The sequence below is a fragment of the Macrotis lagotis genome, chromosome X (assembly GCF_037893015.1).
Source record: "Macrotis lagotis isolate mMagLag1 chromosome X, bilby.v1.9.chrom.fasta, whole genome shotgun sequence".
Classification (NCBI taxonomy): Eukaryota; Metazoa; Chordata; class Mammalia; order Peramelemorphia; family Peramelidae; genus Macrotis; species Macrotis lagotis.
This window is the reverse complement of record NC_133666.1, coordinates 110,794,841-110,813,691: the sequence shown is the minus strand read 5'-3', so window position 1 is coordinate 110,813,691 and position 18,851 is coordinate 110,794,841. Positions and strand designations below refer to the sequence as shown.

The 18,851-nt window shown below is 35.4% G+C and overlaps 1 protein-coding gene across 2 annotated transcripts in view; it reads left to right on the top strand.

The window, feature by feature from the left end:
• Nucleotides 1-2,230: 2,230 nt before the first annotated feature.
• Nucleotides 2,231-18,851, top strand: part of TEK (TEK receptor tyrosine kinase) — a 136,152-nt gene continuing 119,531 nt past the window's right edge. The window contains exon 1 of one of the 2 annotated variants that reach the window (XM_074206166.1): nucleotides 2,231-2,714. In XM_074206166.1, the coding sequence (XP_074062267.1) occupies nucleotides 2,663-2,714 (52 nt within the window). In that variant the 5' untranslated portion in view covers nucleotides 2,231-2,662. The remainder of the gene's footprint in view (nucleotides 2,715-18,851) is intronic. The other variant, XM_074206165.1, reaches the window with a different exon arrangement.

Below are 18,851 nucleotides of genomic sequence, written 5' to 3'. Positions count from 1 at the left end.
GAAATATTATTTTATCATCAGGCTAAGATTTTCATTCTTACCTTCACTAAGTGTTTTTTTTTAATATTAAAATGTTGGGGGGAGGGAAGCAAGGTTGGGTGGAAAATTGTAAAATTCAAAATAAATAAAATCTTTCTTAAAAAGTATCAAAAAGACCATTATACTTACTTTTGGATTCTATTTCCTCTGTTCACAAATTATTAACAAATTTTAAGCTATGTTTTGCTGTTCATACCACTGACCAACCACCCTCAACCAGGCAAGCAAGTCAGCTGAAACAGCAAGGCATCCTGAGGAAGAGACAAGAAATAACATGGCAGATAAATCAAACAACCACTATACCTATGACCACCTTCAATTGCCTTTGAAATCAAGTAGGGACCGCCCCCCCCCCAGGATCCAGAGTTCAAAAGTACCTGAAATTTCAGCACCCCCCCAGGTCTGTGTCCTGTTTCTCACAGTTATCTTTGAAGAGAATAACTTTGCTGCAGAATAGGCCAGCCATCCCCACCATCACTAACATCAATTATTGAAGCAACAGGTAAGCCCAAGAACCCAGGAATAGTGATGCTTTTAGCCATCTTCCAGAAGAACAACCTTTATGAAGATATGACCTATTAACTGCCTCTGTAGGTGCGACATTCCCTACCTCCTCAGCAGCCACAACTAATGAAGACTGGAGAAAAGATGTCTGGACCACCTTAACTCCCCCCCCCCCCTTTTTTTTTAGTTTTTGCAAGGCAGTGGGGGTTAAGTGGCTTGCCCAAGACCACACAGCTAGGTAATTATTAAGTGTCTGAGGCTGGATTTGAATTCAGGTTCACCTGACTCCAGGGCAGGTGCTCTATTCACTGCATCACCCAGCTGCTCCTTCACCTTAACCTTTTAAAATAATTCAGTACAGAAAGTGGGCAGCTAGGTGGTACAGTGGATAGAGCACCGGCCTTGGAGTCAGGAGTACCTGAGTTCAACTCCGGCCTCAGACACTTAATAATTACCTAGCTGTGTGTCCTTGGGCAAGCCACTTAACCCCATTGCCTTGAGCCTAAAAAAAACAACAACAAAAAAAGTCACCTTAACCTTTTAAAATAATTCAGCATTAGAAATAGATGTAGTTTTATTGATGGAAATAATACAGGAAATGCTTTACAATTGCACACCAAAGACTATGGAGGCAGCAAAGAGAATGGTGTGATGGATAAAGTTCTGGGGCAGGAAAACCTGAATTTAAATCGAGCCTCAGACACTTTCTAGTTGTATGAACCTGGGCAACTCATGTAACATTTTCCTGACTTCATTTCCTCAACTATAAAAATGGGAATAATAAAATAGCATCTACTCCTATGTGAGGATTAAATAAGATAATATTTGAAACATTTACCACAGTGCTTGGAACGTAGTAAGAGTTTAATAATATTTGATCCCTCCTTCTAACTTCTAGCTAAAACCTCCCATGTGTTATCTCCTCCTATTCAAATGTGAGAACCTTGATAATAGGAACAGTTTTGTTTTTCTGTTGATATTCCCAGCACTTAGAATAGTGTTTTGAACATTGTAATCAACTTAATTTTTTTCATTTATTCATATGGATATTTTTGGTTTGTAACTTATTTTGGATTTCCCTAGAAAATAGTATCTCATAACAACAGAATCAATTGCACAAATTAAATTACCTAGAGTTATTGGGTCCAGGACCTAAAGGAAATTAAGCTAGTCATAAATGAATTTTAATGAAGATTTTAAATATAGCTCACAGCACTGGTATCCTTAAGCATTTTGCCAACAGTTACATCAGATTAATGGGCATTATGATATTGTAGAAAGTAGACAGGCATTGGAGTTAGAGAACATAGTTCTTGACCTTGGGTATGTTGGGCATGCCATACTTCTTTGGGTAGAACTAGATATTTTCTAAATCCAGTCCAGCTCTAAGTCCTATGATTCCAATGACACTGAAAAGTTGGAGGATGGAATGGGAAGATTTGCAGACCAATCTACAGGACTATCCAATGATAATTATATTAATTCAGATAGGATTCTAGTCTCATCGTATAAAACTTCTTTTCAAATTTAAATCATGTGGATACAGAAGAGAAACCAAAGCAAAACATGTTCACCACACCCATAAAAACCCTTTGCCAGGTTACTAAGTGAACAGTAAGGCCCTTTGGGAACAGTGAACAATTGAAGAAGAGATGACCATCATCACATACCATACATAGGTGGAGGGTTTGTTATTTTCAGTATCCTGCCTACCAGAGGATGCTCCTATTGTTTTTGACAATGCTGACCATGACCCATTACTGGTTCTCTAAATACAATCCTCTACCCCAGGAACAGGAGCAAAGAAGTGTTTTGATGTATTGCAAGATGGACAAGGCTTACAAAGCCTCCTGGTCCTGCTGATCCCAATTGCCTTTAAGATCCAGCCTTTCCTATCCTAATCTACAAAGGAAACAGGAAAAAGGAACTTCAACTCCCTGTGCTCAGACAGCAATGAGACTGTTGCAGCCTGCTCCAGGGCTTCTCTTTCTTGCCTCTAACGTGTAAACAAGACTGGCTAGAATATGCTTATGGAAAGTCACAAAGCCCAGAAGTGGTGAAAGGATCCTTGGGAATCCATGCAAGCCTGTGAAAACTGCATGGAGAGATTTGAAAAAGCATGGACTCTTTAGCCCGATTAGTTCTTTATGGTGTCAGCCTGATCATTTCAGGTAAGTTTTATTTTAACTGAAAGAATTGTGGAATTTTTCTAGGATACTCCCATTGGATGTGATTTTCAATTGTCCCCCTACTTAGTTTGCTGGAAATATCTGAAGGCTGTGTCAATTTTCTGTTACATTTCAAGTCTTTAATAAAGTTGGTGAAAATTAAAATGTAAAACATTAATCATGCCAGTTAATTTTTTAGAGTTGTTCTGTAATGAATTCTCAGGGTTTAATAGATACTGTCATGTTTTTTGGTCCTTTGAATAACTCTACTAATATTATAGAGCTTTCCCAGTATTTGCTTTTGCAATCTTTTTAGTGAAAGATGCATATCTATTTGCCTCTTACAAGTTCTTGAGATGTGGAAAAAGAAAATCTTCAGAAATAAAGGCAAAAATAATTTGTATTCCATTTTGACAAGTGAATAAAGGCAGAGAAAGTTATACTCACTAAATAGCATAGAAATTATTAGCTTCAGGGTTTCTGTTTTATTTCTCTATATTTGACCAAAGCATCAGTTAGAAATTTTTTTTGATGACAGAGGTTTCTATGGTTTTTATTAAAAATGATGAAAAAGTCCACACTTCAGTCTATAACAATTCATATATTATCCATTCAGATTAGAGTGAAAACTTGAACAATTATTCAGAAAACTTAGAAGAGATAGGCTAACACCTTTTTTTAAAGTTTTTTCTAAACCTAGATTTTCTAAATTAGATGTGTTAGGGGCTCACATCCCTAACATATTTGCCTATCTCTGCATACCAAGTAAGAAAAATTTGGTATACAAATTGCACATATTATAAGTCTCAGTAATTTTTCTTCTTCCTGTAAATGAAAAATGAAATGAGAAAAAATTTACAGAATTGAAAATTGCCACACAGGAATAAAAATTGCCCCAAAGGGATGACATCATAATTTCTTTCTCTATTTTTTTGAGTTCACTTGGTGAATTATTTTTGGTGAAAATTAGTGAAAATGTGGTGAACATTTTTGGTGAAAAATTTTAGAGTTTTTGAGAAAATTTTAGGGAAAATAAAAAGACATTAACAAAGAAAATTATAACTTCATGAAGAAAAAGAAGAATCTACACAAACATATAAGCATATTAGGAATATATATTTATGATTATATGTAATACATAATATATTTCATTTAATATATGCATTTATGTCAACTTATATGCACATAAGTTAATTATATTCTTAACAGTCATATTCATAATCATTGATACTTAGATGCTAACAACAATTTATGGCTTTGTCTAATAACAATCCACATCTTCAAACCCTTTATAACTTTCTCTTTCTCAGGAAGCTTCTTGAGAATATCAGCCTCTAAAAAAATCAGCTAGAGAGGTTCTTTAACTTTTCTGTGTGATAGACCCTCTTGGTAAGTTTAGTAAAGTCTTCTCCCAATCCCAGAACCATGTTTTAAAATTGTATAATATGAAATATATAGAAATATAATGAAAACCAAAAGTTGCTGAAAATAAAAGTATAGGATTTTTCCCCCAACCATATTCAAAGACCTCCCGAAATCTATCCCTGGACCCCAAATTAGAACTCTAGGCTGACAATGAGCAAGGCATAGTACTAGGTACCCTCTGGTAATATAAAGCTCAATAAGATATGCTTCTTGTCTTTAAGAAACTTTCAGTTTAACATGAAGAGATATGTAAGCAAACTGTTATGATAAAAGATAAAATGTGAAAGTAGACAAATCTTTGGATTATCTCCTCTCTGACTTTAAAGGACAAAAATCTCTTCCAGTTTGGGCAATCAGAGAAGGCTTCATAGAAGGGGGTAGCTTTTGAATTGGGAAAGATAAAAGTTAGTCAACTGGGTTTATGGAAAAGAAAGAGCATCCTACATGGAGGAAAATATGAGCAAAAGTATGGATATGGAGAAAGTACTGACAATGGTTTGTGGTTCTGTTTGTGTACAACAAAAGTGAGGTACATAGGAATTGTTATGGGAGACAAGACTGGAAGATCCAAAGAAGACTGCCCGTTTTGTAGGATTCTTGTCCATGTTCTTTCCTAAGCTAAGGATCGGGACACATCTAAAATTTGGAAGGCCTTCCTCATTTTCTCCTGACATTGTAAGCATATCAGTGGAATATTCTAGCTACCCACCTTTTATATTGCTCATGAAGATTCTTTCCTGTCATACATTTCCTTGAACTCATCTTTTATCATTGTTCCTTGAAGTTCCTTATTGGTTAATATATTGCAGCTTGCTTACTTCCCCATGGACCTCTATATTGCCCTCTGTTTCATATTCATTGTTATTTTTTTTAGAAACTGTTATATTCCAGGACTTGCTGCCATAGAGCAAAACTGGTAGAATATTTGTATTTAAAATATGGACCTTTGTTTTCACAGAAAGTTTGGGGATATTTTTCATTTCCTAAAAACAATCAGTTCTCTTTAACATGAGGCCCAACTCATTTTTCATTCTGTCTCATATATACATTTTTAAAGATAAGCTCTTTAGGTTGCCATCTAAGTACATTTGGGAAAATTACATTTTTCATCCACTTGACTTTCCTTTGTGGATAGTCAGACTAAACTCTTTTGAGTAGTTACAGATCTCTTCCAAGAAGTTCTGCAGTATTACATATTATGGCACTAACATAGGTGAAACTATAAAAGTTTGAACTAAGGTAATATCATTTGAAATAAGAGGGAATAAATATTAGAGACTTCAGGAGAAGAATTAACAAACTTTGTTTTGTTGATGGGGAAGGTAATGGAAAAGGATTCAAAGACAATAAGAATTCAATCCTGGACGATTTTCACAAGTAAATATATTTTGAGGCAGGTTTGGATGATTATTGCTGTTGTTTTTTAAAATAATGGCGTTCACCCCTTGGGGTGAACATAGTTATACAGGTTCTGACATAGATTTGCTTTGTTGGGCAATTGACCCCAGATGAATTTCCTCAGTTGTACTCCATGAGTATTTATGATCCTGATTTCATGACAAAAAGCAAATTTAATTTTAAATTCATCTAATGACAAGTGACCCCATTTTGCAATCTACATTACACTGATGACATTCCTAGTTGAAATTATGGGCATAAAAGTTCAGTTCTCTAATTCAAGTTTGTAAATCAATTCTAAGAAATGCCTCAGTTTCTCAGTTATTTATCAGTTACCTTCTCTATAAAAAGAAATCAGCACAATGAATACACACACACACACACACACACACACACACACATATATATATATATATACATATACATATACATACATATTATTTTCCTTGAATGATTTGTTGATTAATGGTCTCAATCCAACCTGAAGGAAATTAAGTGACACTGTTGCAAGGGTCCTATTCTTTAATCTCTCTTGTTTTTGTTTTTTTGGTTTGTTTTTTGTAAATCCTTTTGTAAATAGTTTCTTAGATAAGAAATAGGAGGCATTTTATCAAGTTTTTGCATGAAACAAAATAAAGAAGAATAAAAATCAGTAAAGCAGTGAGGAAAGGAGCTTCAGATAATGTTGCCTAGAGAAATAAGAAAAGATCATTGAAGCTGGTTTTTGTTTTTAATGAGCCCAAGAGAAAAAAGACAGAAATGCCAAAGGAAACAAACAGGGTAACTTTGAAAGTAAAGTGATGCACTTATTATATGTTTTTAAGAAGTAAGCTGTATGAATAGACATTCTCTTTCACATATAATTTTCTTTTTCTGTTCTACTTTTTATTTGGAATTTTTTTATTTTTGGTATATGTGACCTGCTTTTGCATTTTTAAAGTACAATTTTTATTTCACCTTCCAATGAAAAGCATAAATATTCAAATATATAAATAAAAACATAATAAAGGAAAATAAGAAAAGTGAGTAAGCTCAATTGGCCAACAAACATTTATGAGGCCCTAGTTCTGTACCAGGCGTTGAGACTACAAAGACAAAAATTAATTAGTCTTGTCCTCAAGGAGTTTATATTCCATCAGGAAAGACAACATTCACACATATAAATATTTATGTGAAATACATGTAAAATAAATACAAGAGAAAAAGTGGGAGAAGTAGGAGGTCATAAAGGTCTCATGTTGGGAGTAACACTTTATCTGAGCTTTGAAGGAAATCAGGAATTCCAAGAAGCAGGCTCGAGGAGGAAGTATTTCCAGGAAAAGTGATGGAGATAGTAGATAGAATATTATATGAGAAGAAAGGCAAAACAAATAAAAACATTACCAGAAGATTGTAGATGATTATATGTCTACAAATTTCTCCTACTTCCAATTTGTTAAACCCATTCTCAAAGATGGATATGTTGACTTTAACATGGTAGCCCATATGTCATCTTTGCTTTGTTGATTTTTTTCTGACTGTATTTACTGGATACACAATGTGAATTTGTGTGGCTGTCACTGTCTTTGTCTATAGAGTTGTAGTTTTTTTGTATATGTTGCATCTTCTGAAGAGAATACTTACGTACTGACACTTTAAAAAGCTTCTAAAGAGCACTAGTCATATGAATATGCAATTATGCTTCAAAATATTTGTGATTTCATCAATATGTTTATTTCCTTAGTGTAGCTTAGTGAATTGATTGCCAGATTTTTAAGTCAGGTTTGAATCCCGATTCATTTATTTACTGCATATGTTTCCCTGGGCAAGTCCCTTAAACTCTCAGGGCCTCAGTTTCCTTATCTGTCAAAGGGGATTGTGAGGATAAATGAAGTAATGTATAAAAAGGGCTTTGCAAATGCTAAAGTATTATATAAATGTGAGTTTTTTATCTTTATCTTTATTTTATTTTATTTTTCCCCCCAGTTACAAGCAAAAGCAAGTTTCAACATTCACTTCCAATATCTTTCCCTTCTTCCCACTCACTCCCTCTCATTGAGGCAAGTTACTTGATATAGGTTAAAAATGAAAATGTGTAATTATGTTGTAAATGACAATGGTAAACATAACCACCCCTCTCCAAAAAAAAGAGAAAACATGTGAGATATTTTTAATCCCTCCACCTTTCTATGCTTTATTAGATGATCTTTGTGAGTTGTAATGATTACTCTCCATTGATTGAACTACTTTTGGAATATAATGTCCAATTCTGAGTCATATCACCTTTGTCAGAGTAGCAATGGCTAAGAGACAGTTTGAATGGAATGGTAAAAGGTCTGAAACCCATGTCATATATTGAATGGCTAAAGGATCTAAGGACATTCAGCTTGGAATAGAAAAGACTTGGAGACAATTCTTATTAGGTGTCTTTCATGAACCAATTAGCACATTCAGTTATATATTAAAATGTAACTCTGCCTTGGGAGAAAAAATATTTACAAATACATATGTTGTAAGTATTCAGGTCCAGAGTAACATAAGCATATGTGAGAGATGTCTCATGTGTCTGACAAAGCAAAAACATAGCCTCTAAGAAGAAATCTCTCCAAACCATACATGTATTTTTTAGTCTTCTCCAGGGTACAATGGCCTCAGAATTTGAGTGTAAAGATGCCTGGACCCTCACACTTACAGGGTACTGCCCATGGTGTGTGATCTCACTACACTGGGTTCCTCTACTTTGTAATTCTTAGTTGTCATTTCCTTGCTGGAGAGTCTAAAGTGACCTCCCTATTATCTATTAACTCAAACTCTCCATCCTTGGATTCAAAGAGTTCTATAAAGGGGCTTCCTCTCTCTTATCTAATCTATCTACCATATGGCTCCTCCACACCAATCTGGCTGGCCTTCTTATACATCTAGTAAAACTGCTTTGAATATTCTCTCTCCATTGCTTTTTATTCATGATGTTTACTCAAGTCCTTTAGAATTTTCAACACTTTCTCAAATTTTAAAGTCCAATTCAAGATTCACCCCTTATATAAACTTTTTTCTAACTAACTTTCCCCTCAAAAGAATATATACTATTGCTGCATCTGGAGACAGGAAGACTTCAGTTCAAATCTGATCTCACTTATTATCTGTATGACCCTGGGCAATTCATTTAAACTCTGCCTCAGTTTCCTCAACTCTAAAATAAGCATAATTACAGTACCTACCTAATAGAATAGTTGTGAATGTCCAGTGAAATAATATGAAATAAAAACACTTGCTGGATGCTATAGGAATGCTTATTCCCTTTCCTTATCTTGTATTGTCTTATATGGGAGAAAGCATTTGTGTATACAGGAAAAAGTTACATACCTCCCCTTTCCATTGAATCCTGCATTTTTAGGATTCAAGATTAACTGGTCAACTTATGACCTTTTCAGTCACATTTGAAATTTAGTATAGCCCATAAGTTCAAAATGAGCTTGGGGTGGGGGTTAGTTAATGATCAAAGCAAACTGAGAAATTAGAGAAATGTTCAATTTTCTCCCCTTCTTATTTATGTGTGAATCATATAATTTATCAAGACAATAATAAAAGATAACAGTCATGAAAGTAAAACCAGTCATATCTCCTTGGGTTTCAGTGTAACTGAGTATCAGACAAAAACTAGCTATAACATACGATTATGGGATCAGAGGGACCAAGTTTTCCCTTTTCTTTTTATCTCCAGCTCATAGTATAGTTAGCACCTAGTAAATGTATTTTGACATGAACTTGAAGTCCAAGAAACACCATAAAATGACTTCCTTATTTTATAGATGGGAAAACTGAGGTCGAGAGACTTGTATGAAGTATACATGTAAATGGTAAAACCAGAATCTGAAATGTATGATATGCTTATGTATGTATGCATGCATATACTTAGAGTGTAGAAGTTATTAAGATAGCTTCTACATATAAGGTGCCTACTCCCTACATTGGAAAAGTGAGTCTTTTTTAATGTAGTGAGCATAGGTACTATGGGAAGTAAAGATATTGGACTATTATTTCTCGATCATTAATAAGAATAGAAAAATAATTCCACTTTCTATTAATCTCCTTGGTAATTGATACCTCAGCCATTCTTGCCTGTGGCCTTTAGTAGTTTATGACTTTGGTGAATAAAGAACTGGACTGAGACTAAGGAAGAACTGAGTTAAAATCCTGATTAATACACTTAATAGATATGTGCCTGTAGGTAAAAAACACCTTTTAGCCTCAGTATACTCATCTGTAAAGAGATAACAATAGCATCCACATTGCAGGGTAGTTGAGAGGATAAAATTAGACAATATATAGATAGCACTTTATAGACTTTAAATCCTTATATAAATGTTATTTAAGGACAGCAAATTGGTACAGTGGATAGAGGACTGGGTTTGGAGCCAGGAAGATCTGCGTTCAAATTTGGTCTTTGACATTTAGCTGTGTGACCCTGGGTAAATCATTTAACCTCTAATTGTCTTCTATCAAATGGGGACCCACTGGAAAAGGAAATGGCAAACCACTCCAGTATATATCTTTGCCAGGAAAGCCCCATGGACAAAAGTTCATGAGGTCATATAGAGTCAGATACTACTGAATGACCGAACAGACAAATGTTATTAGTATTATATTGAGAACTAGTTTATTTGATGCTTAAAAAAAAGAGAGAAGAATTGGTAATCTCATGAGTCTTCAGCTTCTTTAGGTGAAGTTTGTTTTAATTTCCTCTTGTCCATTCCAGCTCCTCCTTATAGTTTTCCAGGAAACTGATCTTCCTATTTATGTTCCAAAAGATTGCTGGCTCATGAGCATGGGACCATCAAGGAGTAGGAGTCTTAGCATTTCCCACAAATCTCTAAACAAAGATAAATGGAATTTTTGTGGTCCATAGATCCAGGGTCTGATTGTTGACTGTGGGGGGGGGCTACATGCCAAAAGACGAAGAAAATTAAATGTGCAAAACAATCTTTTTGGACAGTGCTGAGAGGGCAGTAATCATTCAAGGGCCACTGATGGAGCTCTCTCTGTCACAGCCCTTGCGACAGGGTTTGACCAGTTAGGTGTGTGTGGTAGTCACACCCATCTGAACAGATCTGTCAGCTTTCCCGCTTTTGTTAGAGCATGATATCATATTTCCTGGGGAGAGCAGTGGAAGACAATACCAAACCATTTTCCTCTAGATACAATAGGCGGAGTTCAGGAAAGCAGTATTGACTTTGCTATGAACCAGGGAGGCACTAGCCTCCATGTAGCAGTCAGACAGTGAACTAATTTAACCTTATTGCAAAGTGGTGGGCTTTATTAAGGCGTACCCCTGCAGAAAAAAACTTGACTCCACCCAGGTGACAATGCTTGTTCCAAGCATCTGGGTTGGGCTCCAAGTTACATCAATCACATTAGAATTCCAGTCCTAGGAACAGACATTTTCTCTGAATTCTTACGGAAAATGTTTATAAACAAGGGTGGAGTCTTAGGCAATCAAATATCCTACTGTGTAAGTATACACACATATAAAGTGTATGGCACAAATTTTCAGTAAAGTTTCAGTGTACTAAAGACCTAGCTAATGTTTCACTTTAAATATCCCAATGTCAAGAACATCTAATCTGGGAATGGACTGAGTATAGAAGACACTAAAGAGAAGAAACAAGAGAGGAGTAGGTTTCTGAAAGGCTACTCAGTGGAGAAAGATGGAGAGAGACAGAATTAAAAAATAGCTGGAAGTTAAAAGTCATTGGAAGATGGATTTATATGTAGGACCCCGTACAAGAGGCAGCTTTGATTTGTTAGGTTTTGTCAAGAATGTGTTAAATGTGTTAAATATGGATCAAAGGCTAGCTGAGCAAGCTGGAGTCTGATCTTGAGAAAAGTCAGGGAAATCTTTTTAAACAAATAAAGCCTCTCAGGAATTCTCAGTGACAGAGTTCACAGCCAACAGGAATGGTGTTCCGGCAGCTCTCCATAGCAACTAGACATAGGAGTTGGCCACAAGAACTATAGAGAACTGCTGCTTCCAACCAAAGGGTCAAGGAGAGTGTGCTAGGATCTGTTTTTTTTCTAACCAGGTTCAAATAGCAAGCACAAATGCTTAGTGTACAAGTTGGTTTTCTTGTTAAAGAAGGTAAGAAGGTTAAAGGATCACATCTCTATTCCTTTTGGGTCGAATGAGGGATTCCCTGAAAGAATGGAAAAAATATATCAAAGAGAAAAAAAGGAGGAAAAAGAATCTAGAAGCAAAAGTGAATTCTAATGTATGTTAAGAGCAGAGGTTAGAAGAATGGGACATAGAAAAGAACCAGAAGAAAAAGGAAGTACTAAAACTTTTAGTTCTAGAACAAGTATGAAAAAGAAATGTGGCATAGCATGCAGAAGGCTGGTCTGAGACTCCAGAGGAGCTAGTTTGAATCTATCTCTAAAATAGTGGCATAAGTGGATTTTGGACCTAAGTTTTTCTTAACTTTCAATGTCCCAGGCAGCTGTACTAACACTCTGAATTGCTTAGCTATCTCAATTTGCACAGGTAGATCAGGTTTCCTCCTATGAAATCACTACTTCTGTGAAATCACAAGTCTGCACCATTAAAAAAAAGTGATATGAGGCTATTCTTATACAGGATAAAGCTAAACCTTTTCAGGAAGAAGAAAATTCTTGGACTCTAAAGAATGATAACTTAAATCTTGAAGTCAGCAGATTCATCTTCCTGAATTCAAATCAGGCTTCAGATACTTAATAGTTGTGCCACCCTGGAAAAGTCACTTAACTCTGTTTGCCTCAGTTTCCTCATCTGCAAAATTAGTTGAAGAAGGAAAGGACAAATCACTTTAGTATCTTTGCCAAGAAAATTCCAAAAGAGTTATGAAGAGTTGGGCACAACTTACAAAATGACTAAACAACTATATGCCCAGCTTTAAACAGGGGAATACAAAAAAATTTGTATCCTCAGGGATCTCACATTCTAATGAAGAGACAACATGAAAATAATTATATGCATTTAATCTATAGGGTAATATCAGATGGAGGACACTAGCTTTGAGTGGATGGAGAAAGGCCTCTTGTAGAAGATGCAATTTGAATAGTGCCTTGAAGGAAGCCAGGGAAACCAGGAATCATTCCAAGTATGGGGGATATCCAGGAAAAAAATGATACAGTCAGGAGATAGTATGTCTTGGGGAAATAACAGCAAGAAGACTAGTGTTTCTAGATCATAGAACATGTGAAAAAGAGACAAAAAGTTAAGGGTGCCCACTGTAACCAAGATCAAAAGAAGAGTAGTAAATTGGGGAACAATTTTTACAACTAGTGTTTCTGACAAAGGACTCATTTCTAAAATATATATAGAGAGAACTGAGTCAAATTTATAAAAAAAAAAGTCATTCCCCAACTGACAAATGGTCAAAGGATATGCAGAGGCAATTTACAGATGAGGAAATCAAAGCAATCATATGGAAAATTGCTTTAAATCATTACTGAATAGAGGAATGCAAATTAAAGCATCTCTGAGGTACCACCTCAGGACAATGGAGCACTGCTGGAAGGGTTGTAGAAAATCTGGAACACTAATACGTTGTTGGTGGAGCTGTGAACTCATCCAACCTTTCTGGAGAGCAATTTGGAATTACACGCAAAGGGCAATAAAAATGTGCATACCCTCTGATCCAGCAATACCACTACTGGGTCTGTACCCTGAAGAGATTATAAAAAAAGGGTAAAAACATCACTTGTACAAAAATATTCATAGCAGCTCTCTTTGTGGTGGCAAAGAAATGGAAACTGAGGGAATGTCCATCAATTGGGGAATGGCTGAACAAATTAAAGTTTGTATATGTTATGGAACACTATTGTTCTATTAGAAATCATGAGGGATGGGAATTTAGAGAAGCCTGGAAGGATTTCTATGAACTGATGCTGAGTGAGATGAGAAGAATCAGAACATTAAAGGGGCGGCTAGGTGGTATAGTGGATAAAGCACCGGCCCTGGAGTCAGGAGTACCTGGGTTCAAATCTGGCCTCAGACACTTAATAATTACCTAGCTGTGTGGGCAAGCCACTTAACCCCATTTGCCTTACAAAAATATAAAAAAAAAAGAATCAGAACATTGTACACACTAACAACAGCATGGGGATGATGATCAACCTTAACGGACTTGCTCATTTCATCAGTGCAACAATCAGGGACAATTTGGGGATATCTGCAATGGAGAATACCATCTGTATTCAAAGAAAGAATTGTGGAGTTTAAACAAAGACTATTACCTTTAATTTAAAAAAAATATCTTATTATATAATTTTATCTCTTATATTTTATATTTTCCTTAAGGATATGATTTCTCTCTCAACACATTCAGTTTTGATCAATGTATAGCATGGAAACAATGTAAAGACTATCAGGCTGCCTTCTGTGGGGGGTGGGAAGAGGGATGCAGGATTGGGGGAAAATTGTAAAACTCAAAAAGTAACAAAAAAAGTTAATGGTGCAGTATTAAGAAATCCATAATATAAATACTGGAGAATTATGTTGTCTTCCTGGGGGGGAAGTATTTGGGACATGACTCAGAATTTTCCAAGATGTGTGAAATCTACCAATTGGGGAGTTTACTTGAGGACAAACTTACCAGAAGGAACCTCAATAGCATTGTTTGGAATTTTGAAATCCTGAACAAGAAATGGGGGTGTTTCCATCTTGGTTGAAAATTGAAATTGGGACATCCAGAAGAGAAAGGTAAATCTGGAAATTGAATAGGTGCTTTGGAAGATGTCTGATAAAGAGATTTTGTATTTCTATACTCCATCTTAAAATACAGAAATTATGTGTTCTTAGTCTAGGAAGAACTGTACTTAATAAAAGCTAGTAAAAATTTATTTGCCTTTAGACTGGCAGTTCTTTTTTTTTTTAGGGTTTTTTTGGCAAGGCAAATGGGGTTAAGTGGCTTGCTCAAGGCCACACAGCTAGGTAATTATTAAGTGTCTGAGACCAGATTTGAACCCAGGTACTCCTGACTCCAAGGCTGGTGCTTTATCCACTACATCACCTAGCCACCCTAGACTGGCATTTCTGATCTAGAAGGCTTTCAACTGAATTTGGAGAGGGAGAGAAGGAATGCTCATGTATTTAGAAGCAATAAATTCTATTAAAGAAAAAAATGACAAATAGGAGCTAATATCTAAAACAGGAAGAATGAAATGAAGCCAAAATACATAAATACAATTTATAAACTGAATAGTCTTAGAAACATTCATTAAAGAGGTAAACTAAACATAATTAGCTCTGGCTATAGAAGAGACTTCCTTGAATATAGAGAAAATGGATGAGTAGCATTCTGTAAAAAGAAGATATGCTCATAAAGAAAGTCTAGAACTAGAGGGGGGTTTTCAGTATAGGGCATTGTGATGTTGTCCTGGAAGTATATAAGAAGTCCATCTAACCAAAAGCAGGATAAAGATAAGGAGTTCAAATAGTATCACAAACCTGTCATGGGGGGGGTCATAATAGTGATGTGGATTTTTTTGGTCTGTTTAGATATATGCTGCAGATCTTTAAGTCAGTAGAAGGTATCTGGTAACTTTTTGAATACCTTTACTTTATTCTTCAAAACATAGAGGAAACAACAAGGGTAATTGCTCTTCTACACTTGATTCTAACCAGTGGATCATTTTGGGAGGAAATGATCACTTCACATGACAGAGGAGAGGAGAGCTAGGTTTTGTCTTTTAGTGAGGGTTCATTTCAGACTGGTCAGAGAAAGGATAGGTAAGATCTCTTGGTTGAAAATTCTATAGATGAAGTAGTTCCAAGAGAAAGGAGAGGCCTCAGGAGGCAGCATGGCATCATAAAAAAGAATATTAGCTCTGGAATCCAAATCTTTCCTCTTTAGGAGGGAAGCCTTACTATTTGTATGATCTAATACACATGGCCTCACTTTCCTTTTCGGTAAAAACTAAGGCATTCTATTAGAGGACCTCTGAGGTCCCTTCCAGTGCTAGATCTAAGATTCCCAAACTGACATTCTGAAAACACAAGCAAAAATGATTCCAATAAGAAAAAAAAATAGGAAGTTGTTTAAAGAGGACAATGCAAATGCACAGAGAAAATATTTATCAACTTAAATTTTTTTAAAAATGTATACAGAAAATGTCACTAAAGGTAGGTAACTGATAGGAATTTAAGTGAATGCTACTATAAATTATTACTATAATATTATTCATATTGATAAATTTCAGAGTAATTTGAGGTGGGGTATAATTGCTAAAGACAACAAAAAAGATGTTTTATTTATTCTTTGTTCTTTTTTTATTTTGACTATTTGGGGGTAAGAAGGAATTCAAACAAAGTTGTACTGAGCTTAGAGTCAAGAAGTAGATTCAGAGGCAGTTAGGTGGTACAGTGGATAGAGCACCAGCCCTGGAGTCAGGAGTATCTGAGTTCAAATCCAGCCTCACTTAATAATTACCTAGTTGTGTGGCCTTGGGCAAGCCATTTAACTCCATTTGCCTTGCAAAGAAAACCTTAAAAAAAAAAAAAAGAAGTAGATTCAGTTTTCACCCATGTCACTTACAAACCTCTGTTCACTTCACACAATCACTCCATGCCTCAGGCAACTCCCTAGACTTAATCTACTGAGTCAGTAGTCTGCAAATATTTTTGTCCATGATCTCTGTCAGATTTTAACATATGCCTTAGAATCTATGTTTACTTACTTAGAAGTTACATTCATACAACATTATACTGATAACTATGTACATTATATTTTCACAAAACCATAAATTTTAAAACGAAAAGATAAAGATGAATAATATTTGATCCCAGAGTTTTTAGGCATTCATGAGAATGTATTGGATAGGGGAATGAAATCTTCCAACTTGAACACTGGGGAAATCACTTTGGCAAACAAGTAGAGGATGGCTTTGGAGAAGGGAGGGACACAAAGAAAGGAGATAAAAGATAAAGTTATCATAAAATCCTTGGCAAGAAGTAATGAAAACCTGAACCAGAATGATGGATGTATGAAAGAGTGAGAGTGTAGTGAATTATTTTAGGATACCGGGAACCCAAAATTAATAAACTTATCCCCCTTTAAGTAGACTGTTTACCACATAGTAAGCACTTTATAAATAGGTTGAATGAAACTTCTAAAACTAAATTCTCCCACCCTAGGAGTTTTTCCCACATGAAAATTCAGCTTTTCTTTCATACTTTATGCCACATTCAATGTTACCACCTCATATTTAATATGTTGTCTGTCTACAAAGATATAACTAGCAACCTCTTAATATCTGTGAGTTGCTCTTCCTAAATTAGTAATGGACTTCCCTTGTTGAACCAATTCACACTTATTTGTCTGCTTAATAACAGTTGGCATTCATGATTTGGAGTTCCAGAATTAAAGCTCTATGGCTCTGAAGCAGTTTATTGACATCCATGAGGATTTCAATTATAATCTTTAGCCTTATTAACCTCATGATGTGGTCAACCAGATTACTAAATTCAAAAGGGAACCAAATTAATACCTTATAGATCTAAGAAAATTTGACTACTTCTTAAAGTATCTGACCTATATCTAAAACACATCATTAAATCTAGCAGAATCTAGCTCAAATCCATTATCTTTTAGATATGAAAGACTGAGAGATCTATCTCCCTTTATAGGATCACCTCAGGTCTCTGTATAGGGCTAACAATTTCAAAAGAACATAAAGTCTGAAAATTATCCAACCACAAAGAAATAAGGGTAATTTTATCAATCCAGAGACTAAGTTGTTAAAGATTTATTGTGAGGGATAAGCAAACAAGCTACACTGATATTTTCCCTAGGTCCCAAAGGACCTAGGCAATACTATTACATTGTTTTATTCTAGAGACCTGAAGAGGGGTCAGACATGGAAGGAGAATTGGAAGGAGAATAGGTGAGGGCGATCAGATATCTTATATTTCTCTGGACCCAATGACTTTTCCTTGGGTGAAGTAAATAATGACAGATATAATAAAATAATTTCAATCAATAGTTCTTTTACTGAACAGAAATTTACTTTTTTCTCTCTCAGTGCTTAGGCAAAGATATGACACCTGGCCTTTGTTGCCTAGGAGTTTATAATGTAATATAGGGGATAAATACACTGTGATACCAATTAGAATCTGAGTAAAAAAAAGAGAATTACAAACCCTTGAGAATTCAGAGGAAGAAAAAAGATCACTTCCAATTAAAGTTCATTGGGAGAAATAAAACTTCATGGGAAAGAGAGTGTTAGAGCTAGAATTTGAAGACTGAATTGCATTTCAATAAATGGAAATCACTGAGGTGGGAAGGGTATTCTAGGTATAGTAAATAGGAAGGGTGAAGGCTCAGTAGTGGAAAAACAGGAAATCAAATTGAGGAATGACCAACAGTCCAGTTTGGTTGGATTATAGAATATGGTTCATATATATGTGTGTGTGTGTGTGTGTGTGTGTGTGTGTGTGTGTGTGTGTGTGTGCCTGTGTGTATACTTACATATACATCTATATATGTATGTATGCATATACATGTGTTTTAAATTTAAAAGCTGTTTAAGTCAGAAAGCTAAAACTGACTTTAAAATTGATCATATTCTAATATGGAGTCAAGTAAAGTTTTTAATTATGTAAATTTGGTTATCTCTTGGCTGTGATGATTATGATAGCCTACAGGCAACTAGGTAATGTGGAAGACCTGAATTCAAATTTGACTTCAGGGACTTTTAGGAAAATCACTTAAGCTGTGTCTCAGTTGTAAAATGGATTGTACTCCCTTCTTCTGTAGGTTGTTTTAAGGATCAAATGGCATTATTTGTAGATTGCTTAACTCAGTGCTTTTCATGGAGTAAGAGTTTAGTAATTGCATGTTCTCACTAATGGAGAACTAATCCTTGAGGAGAGAGACTAATGTAGTAGTCTAGTGAAGAAGCAATGACGTGTTGACTTAGATGACACGAGTAAGAATAGAGAATAAGAGGTAGATGTTTCCAAATGTTGAATATGATTTAGCAAATGGGAATTGGGAATAAGAAATGGAATCAGAGGCATGGTTCAACCATAGGTAACTGAAAGCAGGTCTCCTGAGCTCTCATTTTCTTGATCAAATCTTCAGGAGTTTTTAAGTTCATTTTACTGGTCAGAGATAAGAAATTATCTGAAAGGAATAACACATCTACAAATGTATTACTGGAATCTAGAAGAAGTACATGTAATCCTGTCACATGGGAAACTCCCTTCAACAATAGCAGGTCTTAATGCATGAGTTTTAAGGAACTGTCTGAGCAACATAGTGGAAAATGACTTGTCTCGGGTTACAAGATCAATAAATACCAGAG